Genomic DNA, 13,479 nt, shown 5'->3' with positions numbered 1-13,479 from the left:
ATCAGTTCACCTCTGTAAAATGAGGATAATAGTACTTCCCTGTGGTGTGTGGATAAATAAGTACATAAAGAGCGTGAGACACAAATACCCTGATGACAGGTGTCATGTAAGTCTGATAGGTAGATAGAAGTCATCTTTAAAAATGTGAAACTTAACTGAGTGGGGAAGAGATTTTATTTAGGCTATGAGGTGGATTTGTTTGCTTGTTAGATTCCTGTTCAACTCAACTCCCTGAGAAAAACCACTTTTAAAATAGTTTTGTTAAAAGATTGTACTCCCATAACTTTTCAATTAAGAGCTCTGAAAAATATGGATTGTGAGCCAAGATCACCAGGGAATCTGTTAAATCAAAAAAGAGCAGACTTGACATTTCTAATATTTCTATTGTTAAAAACTAGTATTTAAAAACAAGAACAAAACAAAAATCCCACACACTTTTCAGGATTTATACATCAGAAAGAACCAAAAAGGGCACAGTCCAATTTTTTGCCTTTTGCAAGTCACTTTTAACTCCCTGTGCCTGTATTTCTCCTCCCTATCCCACCTTTGTAAAGTGTTTTGAGATCGCCATATGAAAAATATGATTATGAACAGAATCAGGCCTGGTCCATATTTGGAAGGGAGACTACTAAAAAACACAGAAGTGCTGCAAAAATTGGTATTGGTTGTTCAGCAGGTGGCAATATTCACTTTGATTCTAGACCAAACCAATATCATAGCACAGTGCTAGGAGGAACTGTTCTACTGGAGATTCAGGGTGAAATTCTGATCACGCTGAAGTCAATGGGTAGTCTTTTGTATAAGATGCAACACTGAGGTACATGTTTCACTACAGTTAAGAAAGCCCTGCCTCCAGGTACAGCAGAGTCTTGCTCAGTGGTTCACTTTCTTAAGTTTAGTGAAAAGCATATTGTGCATGCTACTTTCTAAGGATCATACTTGGCTAAACAAAAACCCGATTTCACTGGACCACTGAAAAGGCACTTCCTGCTAAGAGCCCTATCCATACTAGACTCCAATTTTCTACATTCGGTCTCTTCAGCTGTGCAGCTTGTGGGGAAAAAAAGTTTGCAATTTTTTTTGTACATAATGAAAAAAGGATATGTTTGACTCTCTTCATATACAAAAAAAAAAAAAAAAAAAAATCATCAGAACTGTGTTTGTCTAAACTTCTCAAAATTATTTATGTTTGAGCAAAAACTAAACTAAGCTTGGAAAATTTCATCAAGCTATTAGTAACTGAAAACAGGGAGTTAGAATCAACATGGTTAGGCAACCTTTACTATCACCTTTGTTACCACTGTCACTGAACCACAGTCGGTGCTTGTGTTGGACAACACATCAGTTTGCATCTTCCCAGAAACCAACTGTACCATCTGTGGGAAGTGTGTTTTCCCACAGCCTACCCTGAAATCAAGTCTCCTGCACAGCAGTACAATGCAGTGCTGCTGTGTTACAATGTAAGCATTTTCTCAGTGTTTTTGTTTCCTCATAGCAATACTACACTTGCAGTTTCCTCAAATTAAATGATCAAACAAAGAAAAATTACAAATAGTCTACCTTGAAGCTAATTTGTCTGGCAAGTTCCTTGGCCTCTTCGTCAGCCTGGCTTGAAGCACTTCCTGATGTTAATGGTAACAGGCTTATCTTCATTGCTGAGCCACATATCTCACAGCAGAAATCCTGTGACCTGATAAATAAAATTGTTTAAAACAAGAAAATGTCCATTTAAAACTATGTTTTTCTTGAAAAATAAGAAACACTAAGACAACCTACCAAAGCACTTGGGGTGCCAGAATTAGCATAACAGTTACAAATAAAGTATGCTATAAATCTGTAGAAACCATCATTGGCTGCAGTGTTGAAAAATCTGGGCTTAGAATTCTATATATTCTTTCCTAGAGTTAATTTCTGGAAAATATTTACTCCCAGTTTTCATAATATTTCTGTGGCCTCTTATTATATTAAAGATATTACCAACATTATTAATGTCTGTTTAAATTAATTATCAGAACCAGCAAAATATATGATGCAAAAAGCCATGGTATTGCAACAACACAGAAACTTTATACCCACTAAATCCAGACTTAAGGTTCCTATCACAGCGTTGACTCTATTACATTACACGTGTGTATTATGATGGGGTCTTTCATTATGTGATGCGAATAGTAGACTTTCAATGACAGGCCTTTGCACGCACGCACACAAATCCCCAAAATAGCAAATAGCCCTCATTTAGGTATAGCCAAGATTTTGGTTTTTAAATTAACCCTTTCAAAAATTATTTAGAAGTAGTTTCAGAATGTTTTTTATTTCTCCACAAAACTTAAAAAAAAAAAAATAACAAGGAAGCTAATGAGTTACGAAGCTTTGTGGGGCAGAAAGAGAGTCCCCGAAATAGCCCGGCAGAAGAGTCTGTCCTAAGTGTGTGGTTGTATAGATTAACAATATTGTTGGGTGAGTTAAGGGTACCACTGTTGTAGCTCCCTGTGGCATATAGGAGTTTAGACAGTTTACTTTCCTTTTTCCTCTGTAGAGAAGTGAAGTGTGCGTTGTAAATGGCTTGTCTAGTTTTTGTAAAGTCCAGCCACGTGGAAGTTTGTGTGGAAGGTTGGTTTTGTATGAGAGTCTCCAGGTTTGAGAGCTCATTCTTGATCTTCTCCTGTCTGCTGTACAGGATGCTGATCAGGTGGTTCCTCAGTTTCTTTGAGAGTGTGTGGCAATCTCTCAAACCATAGTCAGTATAGTATGTCGATTGCAATGGATTTTTTACCTTCAGTCCATTTAGTATGATGTCCATCTGTTTGCACTTGGAGACTAAGATGATTTGTGTCTGTATCTGTGCAAGTTTTTTTTTATGAGGTTGATGGATTTCCACTCCATACGGCTAAATTTAGTGCCTTGCATGGTGTCAAGTATCAGGGGGCAGCTGTGTTAGTCTGTATCCACAAAAACAACAAGGAGTCCGGTGCAAACTGCAGAGCTAAAATTCATTTGCAAATTTAACACCATTAATTTGGGCTTGAATAGGCACTGGGAGTGGCTGGCTCACTACAAAAGCAACTTTGCCTCTCCTGGAATTGACAGAGGGGATGGAATGATGAGATTCCTACAATGGTGCCAGCCGATCTATGACTACTAGTAGCAAATATTCCCTGGTGATGGGACATTAGATGGAGAGGGCTCTGAGCTACTACAGAAAATTCTTTCCATGTGTCTGGCTGGTGGGTCTTGCTGAAATACTCAGCATCCCACTGACTGCTATATTTGGGATCGGGAAGGAATTTTCCACTGGTTAACACTGGAAGAGACCCTGGAGATTTTCTGCCTTCATCTGCAGCATGGGGCACAGGTCACTTGCAGGTTTAGACTAGAGCAGTAGTTCCCAAACTTGTTCCGCCGCTCGTGCAGGGAAAGCCCCTGGCAGGCTGGGCCGGTTTGTTTACCTGCCGCGTCCCTCAGCCCGCACCGCTTCCAGCAACTCCCATTGGCCTGGAGCAGCGAACTGTGGCCACTGGGAGCCGCGATCGGCCAAACCTGCGGACGCGGCAGGTAAACAAACTGTCCCAGCCCGCCAGGGGCTTTCCCTGCATAAGCAGCGGAACAAGTTTGGGAACCACTGGACTAGAGCAAATGGTGGATTCTCTGTAACTTGAAGTTTTTAAATCATGATTTGAATTGTTCAGTAACTCAGCCAGAGGTGATAGATCTATTACAGGAGTGGGTGGGCGAGTTTCTGTCGTCTGCAATGTGCCAGTGGTCAGACTAGATGATCATGATGGTCCCTTCTGGCCTGAAAGTCTAAGAATAAATTATTAAACAATTTGTAAGCACCTAGAGGATAATAGTGTAATAAGAATAGCCAACATGGATTTGTCAAGGAAAAAAAAAAATCATGCCAGACCAACCTAACTGTCTTCTTTGACAGAGTTATTGGTCCCTAGTGCATAGGGGGAAGTTGTAGACCTGACATGTTTTGATTTTAGTAAAGTTTTTGATATAGTCCCACATTACATTTTCATAAAGAAACGAGGGAAACAGTCTAAACGAAGTAATTATAAAGTGGATGTATTACTGGATGAAAAACCAGACTCAAAGAACAGCAATCAATGTGTTTTGTCTAACTGGGAGGATGCATCTAGTCCCACAGGGCGGTCTGCCTGGGTCCAGTACTATTCAGTATTTTCACAAACTTGGATAATGGAATAAACAGTAAGGTTATACAATTAGTAGATGACACCACACTAGCAGGCCCTTTGGCGCACAGGATTTGAATTCAAAGGGATCTTGACAAATTGGAGAAACTGGTCTGAAATCTACAAGATGAAATTCAATAAAGACAAGTGCAAAGTGCTACAATTAGGAAGGAAAAAATCAAATGCAGAATAACTAGGTAGGTGGTAGTACTGCTGAAAAGAATCTGTAGGTTATATTGAGTTTGGGATTCATTGTAAGTCAACAATATGATGCAATTGAGAAAAATCATAGACTCATAGACTTTAAGGTCAGAAGGGACCATTATGATCATCTGGTCTGACCCCCTGCATGCTGCAGGCCGCAAGACCCTTCCCTGGACTCTGCCGTTGAAGTCCCCAATCCTGTGTTTTAGTGACTTCAATCGGCTGAGACCCTCCTGCTAGTGATCCCTGCCCCACGCTGCGGAGGAAGGCGAAAAACCTCCAGAGGCTGAGCCAATCTTCCCTGGAGGAAAATTCCTTCCCGACCCCAAATATGGCGATCAGTAATACCCCGAGCATATAGGCAAGAGTCTCTAGCCTGACCCTTGTTGGCCATTATGCTATTCATGTACCATTGCTTGGTTTTCCTTGGCTACTATGTTTTACCATTAAACCATTCCCTCCATAAACTTATCCAACTTAATCTTAAAACCAGACAGGTCCGTCGCCCCCACCATTTCCCTCGGAAGGCCATTCCAATATTTCACCCCTCTGACGGTCAGAAACCTTCGTCTAATTTCAAGCCTGAACTTTCCCCGGCCAGTTTATATCCATTCGTTCTCGTGTCCACATTAGTACTAAGCTGGAATAATTCCTCTCCCTCCCTTGTATTAACCCCTCTGATATATTTGAAGATAGCAATCATATCCCCCCCTCAGCCTTCGCTTTGTCAGACTAAACAACCCAAGCTCCTCTAATCTCTTTTCATACGACAGGTTTTCCATTCCTCTGATCATCTTAGTCGCCCTTCTCTGCACCCGTTCCAGTTTGAGTTCATCTTTTTTAAACATGGGAGACCAGAACTGCACACAGTACTCCAAGTGAGGTCTCACCAGCGCCTTATACAACGGAAGCAGGACCTCCCTATCCCTACTAGATATACCTCGCCTAATACATCCCAAGACCGCATTGGCTTTTTTCACCGCCACGTCACATTGTCGACTCATAGTCATCCTGCGGTCCACAAGGACCCCTAGGTCCTTCTCCTCTTCCGTTACTTCTAACCAATGCGTCCCCATCTTGTAACTAAAATTGTTATTATTCATCCCCAAGTGCATCACCTTACACTTTTCACTATTAAATTTCATCCTATTTCTGATACTCCAATTCACAAGCTCATTCAAGTCTCCCTGCAGAATATCCCTATCCTCCTCCGAGTTTGCAACTCCTCCCACCTTCCTATCATCCGCAAACTTTATCAGCCCACTCTTGCAATCGGTCCCGAGGTCAGTTATAAATAGATTAAATAAAATGGGTCCCAAAACCGAACCTTGAGGCACTCCACTAGTAACCTCCCTCCAACCCGACAATTCACCCTTTAATACGACCCGCTGCATTCTCCCCATTAACCAATTCCTTATCCACCTCTGGATTTTCATATCGATCCCCATGTTTTTCATTTTAACCAATAATTCCTCATGGGGTACTGTATCAAACGCTTTACTAAAATCCAGGTATATTAGGTCCACCGCATTTCCCTTATCTAATAAGTCCGTTACTTTCTCAAAGAAGGAGATCAGATTCGTTTCGCACGATCTGCCCTTCGTAAAACCATGCTGTAATTTATCGCATTTGCCATTAACCTCAAGGTCCTCAACTAGTTTCTCTTTCAGAATCTTCTCCAGCACCTTGCACACTACTGATGTTAAACTAACAGGCCTATAGTTACCCGGGTCACTTTTTTTCCCTTTCTTGAAAATAGGAACCACATTGGCTATTCTCCAGTCTAATGTGACCACCCCCCAGTTTACAGATTCATTAAATATAATCGCTAATGGGCCTGCTATTTCCCGCGCCAATTCCTTCAATATTCTCGGATGAAGATCGTCCGGTCCACCCGACTTAGTCCCATTAAGGCGTTCTAGTTTTGTTTCTACCTCGGATGCGGTAATCCCCCATCCTGTATGCCCCTCTGTAACGGTGCTAGTATCCCTAATACCTTCATTGGCCTCATTAAACACCGATGCAAAATATTCATTGAGATATTGCGCCATGCCTAGATTATCTTTAATCTCCTCTCCGGCTATAGTCTTCAGCGGTCCCACTTCTTCTTTCTTTGCTTTCTTCCTATTTATATGGCTGTAAAACCTCTTACTATTGCTTTTAATTCCCCTCGCTAAGTCCAACTCTACACGGCCTTTGGCCTTTCTCACTCTATCTCTACATTCTCTGACTTCACTAAGGTAAGTTTCCTTACTGATCCCTCCCCTCTTCCACTCTTTGTACGCTTTCTGTTTTTTCCTAATCGCCCCTTTCAGTCGGTCGCTCATCCAGCTCGGTCTAAATCTCTTGCTTAGTAATATTTTTCCCTTTTTGGGGATACAGGCCTCTGACAGCTCATGCATCTTTAACTTAAAGTAATCCCAGGCTTCTTCTGCCTTTAGATCCCTTAATACGTTTGCCCAATCCACTTCCCTTACCAGTCCCCTTAATTTGTTAAAATTGGCCTTTTTAAAATTATAAACCCTAGTCTTTGACTTAATTCTGGTACTCCTTCCATTTAGTTTAAACCGAATTAGCTCATGATCACTGGAGCCCAAGTTGTCCCCCACTACCACTTCCTCAACAAGGTCCTCACTACTTACCAGAATCAAATCTAAAATGGCCTCCCCCCTCGTCGGCTCAGCTACCACTTGATAAAGGAATTGATCAGCAAGCACATCTAGGAACATCTGAGCCCTATTATTGCTACTAGCGTTTGTTCCCCAATCATTCTGGGATGTATTAACAAGAGTGTTGTATGCAAGACACAGGAGAGAACTGTTCAACTCTACTCAACACTGGTGAGTACTCCAGCTGGGGCTGGTCTCTAGTTCTAGGTGTCACACTTTATGAAAAATGTGGACAAATTGGACAGAGTCCGGATGAGAGCAACAAAAATGATAAAAGTTTAGAAAACCTGACCCATGAGAAAAGGTTAAAAAAAAAAACCTGGGCATGTTTAGTCTTGAGAAAAGATGTCTTGGGGGAGGGTGAGCCTGATAATAGTTTTCACATATATTAAAGGCTATTATACAGAAGATAGTGATTAATTGTTCTCTATGTCCACAGAAGGTAGGACAAATAGTAATGGGCTTAATCTGTAACATGGGAAATTTAGGTTAGGTATTAGGAAAAACTTTTAACTATAAGTATAGTTAAGTACCATAACAGGTTACCAAGGGAAGCTGTGGAACCCCCCACATCAGAGGTTTTTAACAACAGGTTAGAAAACACCTGTCAGGATGGTCTAGCTATACCCTGTCCTGCCTCAGTGCCGGAGGATGGACTACATGACGGCTCGATGTCATTTGCAGATCTACATTTCTATGATTCTATCATACTATAGACATTGTCTGCTATACACGTCTCTCTCCCTCCGCCCCCCACCACAGCCACCCACACCCACAGGCAAGTTCTTGGTACTTTTCCTCTTGTATCTTATATTAACTCCAGCCATCTCTTTTCCCTATCCTGCAATTTAGCCTGTGGTCTAATCTACACTATGACCTTAAAGAACAAATAATGGACGAACCCATACTTTGTCCACATGATGCTGACAGAAATATAACACTATCAAAATCAGGTATTTTCTTTGACAAACATTCCTGGACTTGTACAACGTGCAGGCAAAAATGTGACACTCTCTACAATGAGTCCCAAATAAAACACTTGGAGTAAATGCTGGTGCAGATCATTGTGGATAACATACATACTTTTCTAAATGCTCTTTCCTCAGAAGGCAAGACAACAGCAAAAGACATTCTTATTTCTGGAGTACAAGTACTTTGCAAAAGAAGATTGAGAACCAGAAGTTTGTACAATGGGGCTAAAGAGTGAAGCGGGTGCATAAACCTTCTGGCCAGCAAGAGCAATTAAAATCACTGGGCTCTCATAGAATCTAGAGATTGAAAAGGTCAGCTAATTTCATATTCCTACCAATGCAGACCATCAGGGGGAAAAGAGGCATAAAGCAGAGAAAATTTAGTATTTGTAGTTTGGTGGCACCCACAATATGCTAGACACAGTACACACCTGAAAAAGCTACAATCTAAGGAGAAAAGCAACACATAAAGGGAGGAAAAGAGGAATATAAACACAATGCAAATATACTATCTCCAACTACCTAATCACCTAATCATAATTAACTGGCTAATTTATTACAGACATCACTGCAGAAACGGGTCTGGAGGAAGGACTTAATGGAGAACGTAGTGACTTTTTTAATCAGATGAAGTAATGTGTTGTGTGTGTAGAGGATGCCATGATAGAAGGAGCAAAGTCAAGGCTCCTTGAAAAATAAACATGGGGGTGTGATACCAAGGCCCACTGGGGGTTCACTACTCTGTATCAGCAATTCCTATCAGGCCTGACATACTCATTACACCTCACACTCTGCTGTCATCATCTGTATCTAGGAGTTATGTAAGAGATCAATGGAAAATGAGTAACTCACTGATCATTAATATTCTAGCATGATGTACGTATGGGATGTGCACAAAGAGTTACGGATACATGCTAGAATTATGTTTTAAAATTTGTTTGACAAGCAATACATAATCCCACTCTGCCCTAGACAAAAGAATGCGTAACTGTCTGACCAGCCTCATCATCAGACAGACACAATGAAGGCATAGTTACATAAAAGGCAAACAAAGCCATCAACTTAGTGAGTGGTAAGATAGCCTCTGAACTATAAAAACAGGGGACTGAACTTCAAATGATAACTAATATAATCAACTGATTGTATACAATATTATTAACAGTAAGATTATGTCATGGAGGTCACCGAAATCACAGATTCCATGATTTCCAGAGACCTCCGTGACACTTTCCGCTTCAGCCCTGGACAGTGGGGCTGGAGCTGTTAGCCAGAGGAGGCCCTAGCGTTCTGAGCCGCTGCAGGCAGTAAGGGGCTGCTGCAGCTCTTGGCTGCTGTGGGCAGTGGAGGGACCCGGAGCTCCAAGCCGCCAGTTCACAGCTCTCAGCCATTGCAGGCGACCAGGGCGGAGCTCTGAGCCCCACTGGCAGCGGGGAGACCCCGGGCAGGGGGGGCCCCCCACAGCTCCCTGCCACCGGCCCCACAGCTCCGAGGGGGAGCCCAGAGTGTCAGCCACAGCAGTGGCAGGTGCTGAACCCCTTCCCACTATTTCCCCTCCAGCAGCCAGGTTTAGGCTCTCATCCCCCATTTTGTCTCAATAATTTTTAGTAAAAGTCAGGGATAGGTCACAGGCTTCTGTGAATTTTTGTTTATGGCCCCCATGACCTGTCCCTGATTTTTACTAAAAAAAACAATGACAAAATCTTAACCTTAAATATTATTGTATTATAAAAAAGTGTATCGAGCAAGGTCTTTTATGAAAGCTAATGACATTCTGGTGATTAATATAATTGTGAAATAGGTTTTCTCCCACACACAGGAGGGAAGGCAGCCATCTACCTGTCTCAAATAAAATTAAGCAAGGTGTGACCAAAAAAATCAATCGAAGCCCCATTTATGTACGACTCAGCAATGGGATAGGAAGTCCACAGGAAAGGAAGAACAGCATAAGGCTGAGTCGGGGATGAAACAGTGAGTTTGGGAAGACATAAGGAAGAGAAGACGCCATCTTGGCATCAATCACTGGACAGACACAAGAGGCCACAGCTCTTGCAAGCTGAGAAAGAAGGGTCATTCAGCCAAGGTGGCTGAAGTCTCTGGGTGCTGACTATAGGTGAAAAACCTGTTTAGGCAAAGATCTTTCACCTAAGACGACAAGGGAAACCAGCACCTTGTACTTCTGTGGAAGGTCCTGACTGAGAAAGAGACAGTCATGGCAGGAAAGAAAAGACGGTAAGAAATCTACCTTGAACCAAGGCAATAGTTTATTGAGTTATGTCTTAGCCACTAGAGAGTATTTTACTTTCATTTGCTTGTAACTATTTTGTCTTTATCCCTTGTACTTGAACTCACTTAGAAACTCTCCTTTTGTTAATGAACTTGTTTTACTTTTAATCTAAACCAAGCCAGTGCTGTGTTTGAATTGAAGTGACCATTAACTCCAGTTAAGGCAACAAGTTGCTCTGGTTTTGTCTCTTTAAAGGACCAGAGGACCATATTACTCTTCTGAATGTTACAGGAGAGCTGCCCATTTCAGGGCTGATGGTTTTGGGGAAATTTGGGACTGGGAGGGTGTTGGAGGTCACCCTGCAAGTAGGGACCTAGACTGGTGGAGACCAAGGTGGGGCTGTTGTGCTGCAGGCAGACTGCTGGGGTCAGAGTGCTGAACCAGGGCTGCATGCTTGTCTGCTGGCAACTGGTGCCTGAGCTGTGAACCACAGCAGCAGAGCATTTAAGGCACCCAGGGCTACAGGACAGGCAGTGACACATCATCATTGGTCTGAATTGCACCCCAAATCGAGACAGGATGTGTGCAGAATCCAGGCTGGCATCACTGAGAGTAAGGAGCAATGTGGTAAGAGAAAAGACAGATAAATAGAGTTGGTTAAGGGCCTGGAAGGTGAGAAAAGGAATCTTGAATCTGATGTGGTAGTAATGCGGAAGCCTGTTAAAGGATTCAAAAAGATTGAGGGTAATATGATCAGAGGAATGGACAAGAAAGATCAGTGCAATAGACAAGGAAGATCATCTACGCAGCTGTGTTTAGAATGGTCTGAAGAGAGGCAACGTGGGTATTTCTTTAATGCAACAGAGTATCAGATGCCACAATATTCAACATCCTTGTTGAAATAAAAGGTCAATAGATCCAGACTGTCCCCCACACACCAATTGGCTGAACATTTTACTAACTGTGCTCCCAAATCTATATGATGGATTATCTGATGGATGATCCAGTCATAGTGAGGTTGACATAGTTTCTCAAGCAAGTTGCTTTGACTGATGACAGATGTTAGTATCAGGGACTCTCAGTCACAATAGGACCTGCAGTTCCTGGGTGCCTTATTTTGACAAGCTATCCTTTAGAATTCTCCATTCTTATTAATCTTGTATGTGTTGACATGCTGCCTCCGAAATGAAGCTGAGCTTTCCACACTGCCTTTGTGTCAAGGCACTGATATACTGACCCACTTTACTCCTTCACTACCTTCTTGCCGCCAAGAGGGATGCTCAAAACTATTAGCAAGTGGAATCTGTTGTGATCTCTTTGCATCTCAGGAGTGTTAAGGTAATAAAACTCTAAGTACCAGCCTTTTGTCCAATGCTGAGTCCTTACTTCAAAAACTACTCTACTGACTCAATCCTTTGGAATCGGCAGGCAGAGGTGGTGTAATCTAGGACATTTCACATTGGGCAGTGTGGTTGAATGAACAAAGTGTTGTCGCATCTGAACACATAACATTAATGAAAGTCTTATTTAAGATTAAGACTGCAACATTGAGGAAGCCAAATACCAAAAGACCAAGGTCTACTTTCTTAAAGGACTTCCATTAAATGAAGTTCTGGTCAGAAATACTGCTCTGCATATCCTGTAAATTCATCCACAGAGCTCTAGCCATGTAAGATATCAAACACCTACATATAAGCTATTGTTAATCACTTTGCAAATACATCATAAAGTATCTCGTTTTGCTAATACACCTCTACCTCGATATAACGTTGTCCGCGGGAGCCAAAAAATCTTACCGTGTTATAGGTGAAAGCGTGTTATATCGAACCTGCTTTGATCCGCCAGAGTGCGCAGCCCCCCCCCGGAGCACTGCTTTACCGCATTATACCAGAATTCATGTTATATCGGGTCACGTTATATTGGGGTAGAGGTGTACCTTTCTTAGAGATTACGTCTTCTTTCAGAAGAAAGTCCTAGAGAGAACTAACTGCTCAATCTTCAACTGGGCCACACAACTCCAGACTTTGTGCACTTAGCATCTTTCTGAACAGTAGCTGAAAGATTTTTCTCAATGTTAGGTAACACACATACTTTGTCTTCACCCCTTCTAGAAATGGAAATTCACATCAACCTTCCATTGCGATGTTTGGTCTTTTGGCTTGATATGCCCGACTAAATCTGAATGTCAAGGCATGGAAGAGAATAAGGGATTGTAGTTTAAGAGACACTGCCACTTAGGAGAAAACTTGTCACCAACAAATTTATATTACTACCTGCTTCTAAGAGCTATATTTATTATTCAGATTCTACTATGACATAAAGGTAGTGACTCCACAGAACCATTTCACCTTTAAGGTAATAAGACAATTTAGAGTTTCCCTTCATTGGAACTGGAATTTCAAAAAAAGTCCAGTTAAGAAGCTCTAAGGGTGAGCAAGGGATCTTGCCTTGATATGCAAAATGAAGATCCATTGATCCACTGCCTTAATTCTGCAATTAGACCTCTGAGACCAGTCACTGGTCCTGAAAACTATCACTTTCCTTTTACTTCTCTTTTTATTAGGAAGAAATCGGTTTGGCAAAACAGTCTGTTGGGCTGCAGTAACAAATGTACAGATGGCATTAGCACTCCTACCATTTTCTCACAGATGTTACATGATAAGGTAACAGCCTATAAGCCTGGTGTGCAGAAAGAAAGTCTTCACAGACATAAAAATTTTAAAGGGAACTGATGTTGAAGGCAAAACCAACTTAGGAAAAGAAACAAGACCAGAAATGTAGTCACATTGACACAAGCATACTGTTGGCATTGAAGAAATAAATTAACAATAATAATAATAATCCTGATATATAGTTGCTTATTTCCAATTGACTGACAATCCCAGAAGTGATTATCCAGATCAGAGGAAAGGGGAATCCTCTTTCCTACAGATCTATGATTTTTATATTAAAGATTGTTGGAGATGTTAAAAAAAGAAGACTTACTTCTTGGCAAGTGCTCTTCTTTCCTCAGGTGTGTAGTCTAGGGATCCTATGGCTCCCTCTCCTTTGGTTGGCATAAAACCAATAATGGCTAGTAAAGCTGTTCTTACTGAAATTGGGAAAAAAATAAAGATTCAAATTAAGTTTTTCCCAGAATTGTTACTTAATTAAGTCTAGACTTTGTGGAGGAAAAAAAAAAGTAATGAGTTTTGCCTATAAAGATTCCATTCTGT

At 41.5% G+C, this 13,479-nt stretch overlaps 1 protein-coding gene across 1 annotated transcript in view; it reads right to left on the bottom strand.

The window, feature by feature from the left end:
* UBE2J1 (ubiquitin conjugating enzyme E2 J1) overlaps positions 1 to 13,479 on the bottom strand; it is a 61,066-nt gene that overhangs the window by 15,477 nt on the left and 32,110 nt on the right. The window contains exons 5-6 of the mRNA XM_034766049.1: positions 13,250 to 13,355; positions 1,561 to 1,690 (exon numbers count right to left, since the gene is read on the bottom strand). Coding sequence (XP_034621940.1) covers positions 1,561 to 1,690; positions 13,250 to 13,355 — 236 coding nt within the window. The remainder of the gene's footprint in view (positions 1 to 1,560; positions 1,691 to 13,249; positions 13,356 to 13,479) is intronic.

The sequence above is a fragment of the Trachemys scripta genome, chromosome 3 (genome assembly GCF_013100865.1).
Source record: "Trachemys scripta elegans isolate TJP31775 chromosome 3, CAS_Tse_1.0, whole genome shotgun sequence".
NCBI lineage: Eukaryota > Metazoa > Chordata > Testudines > Emydidae > Trachemys > Trachemys scripta.
Note: the sequence above shows the minus strand (reverse complement) of the source record. Positions and strands in the feature narration are given on the sequence as shown.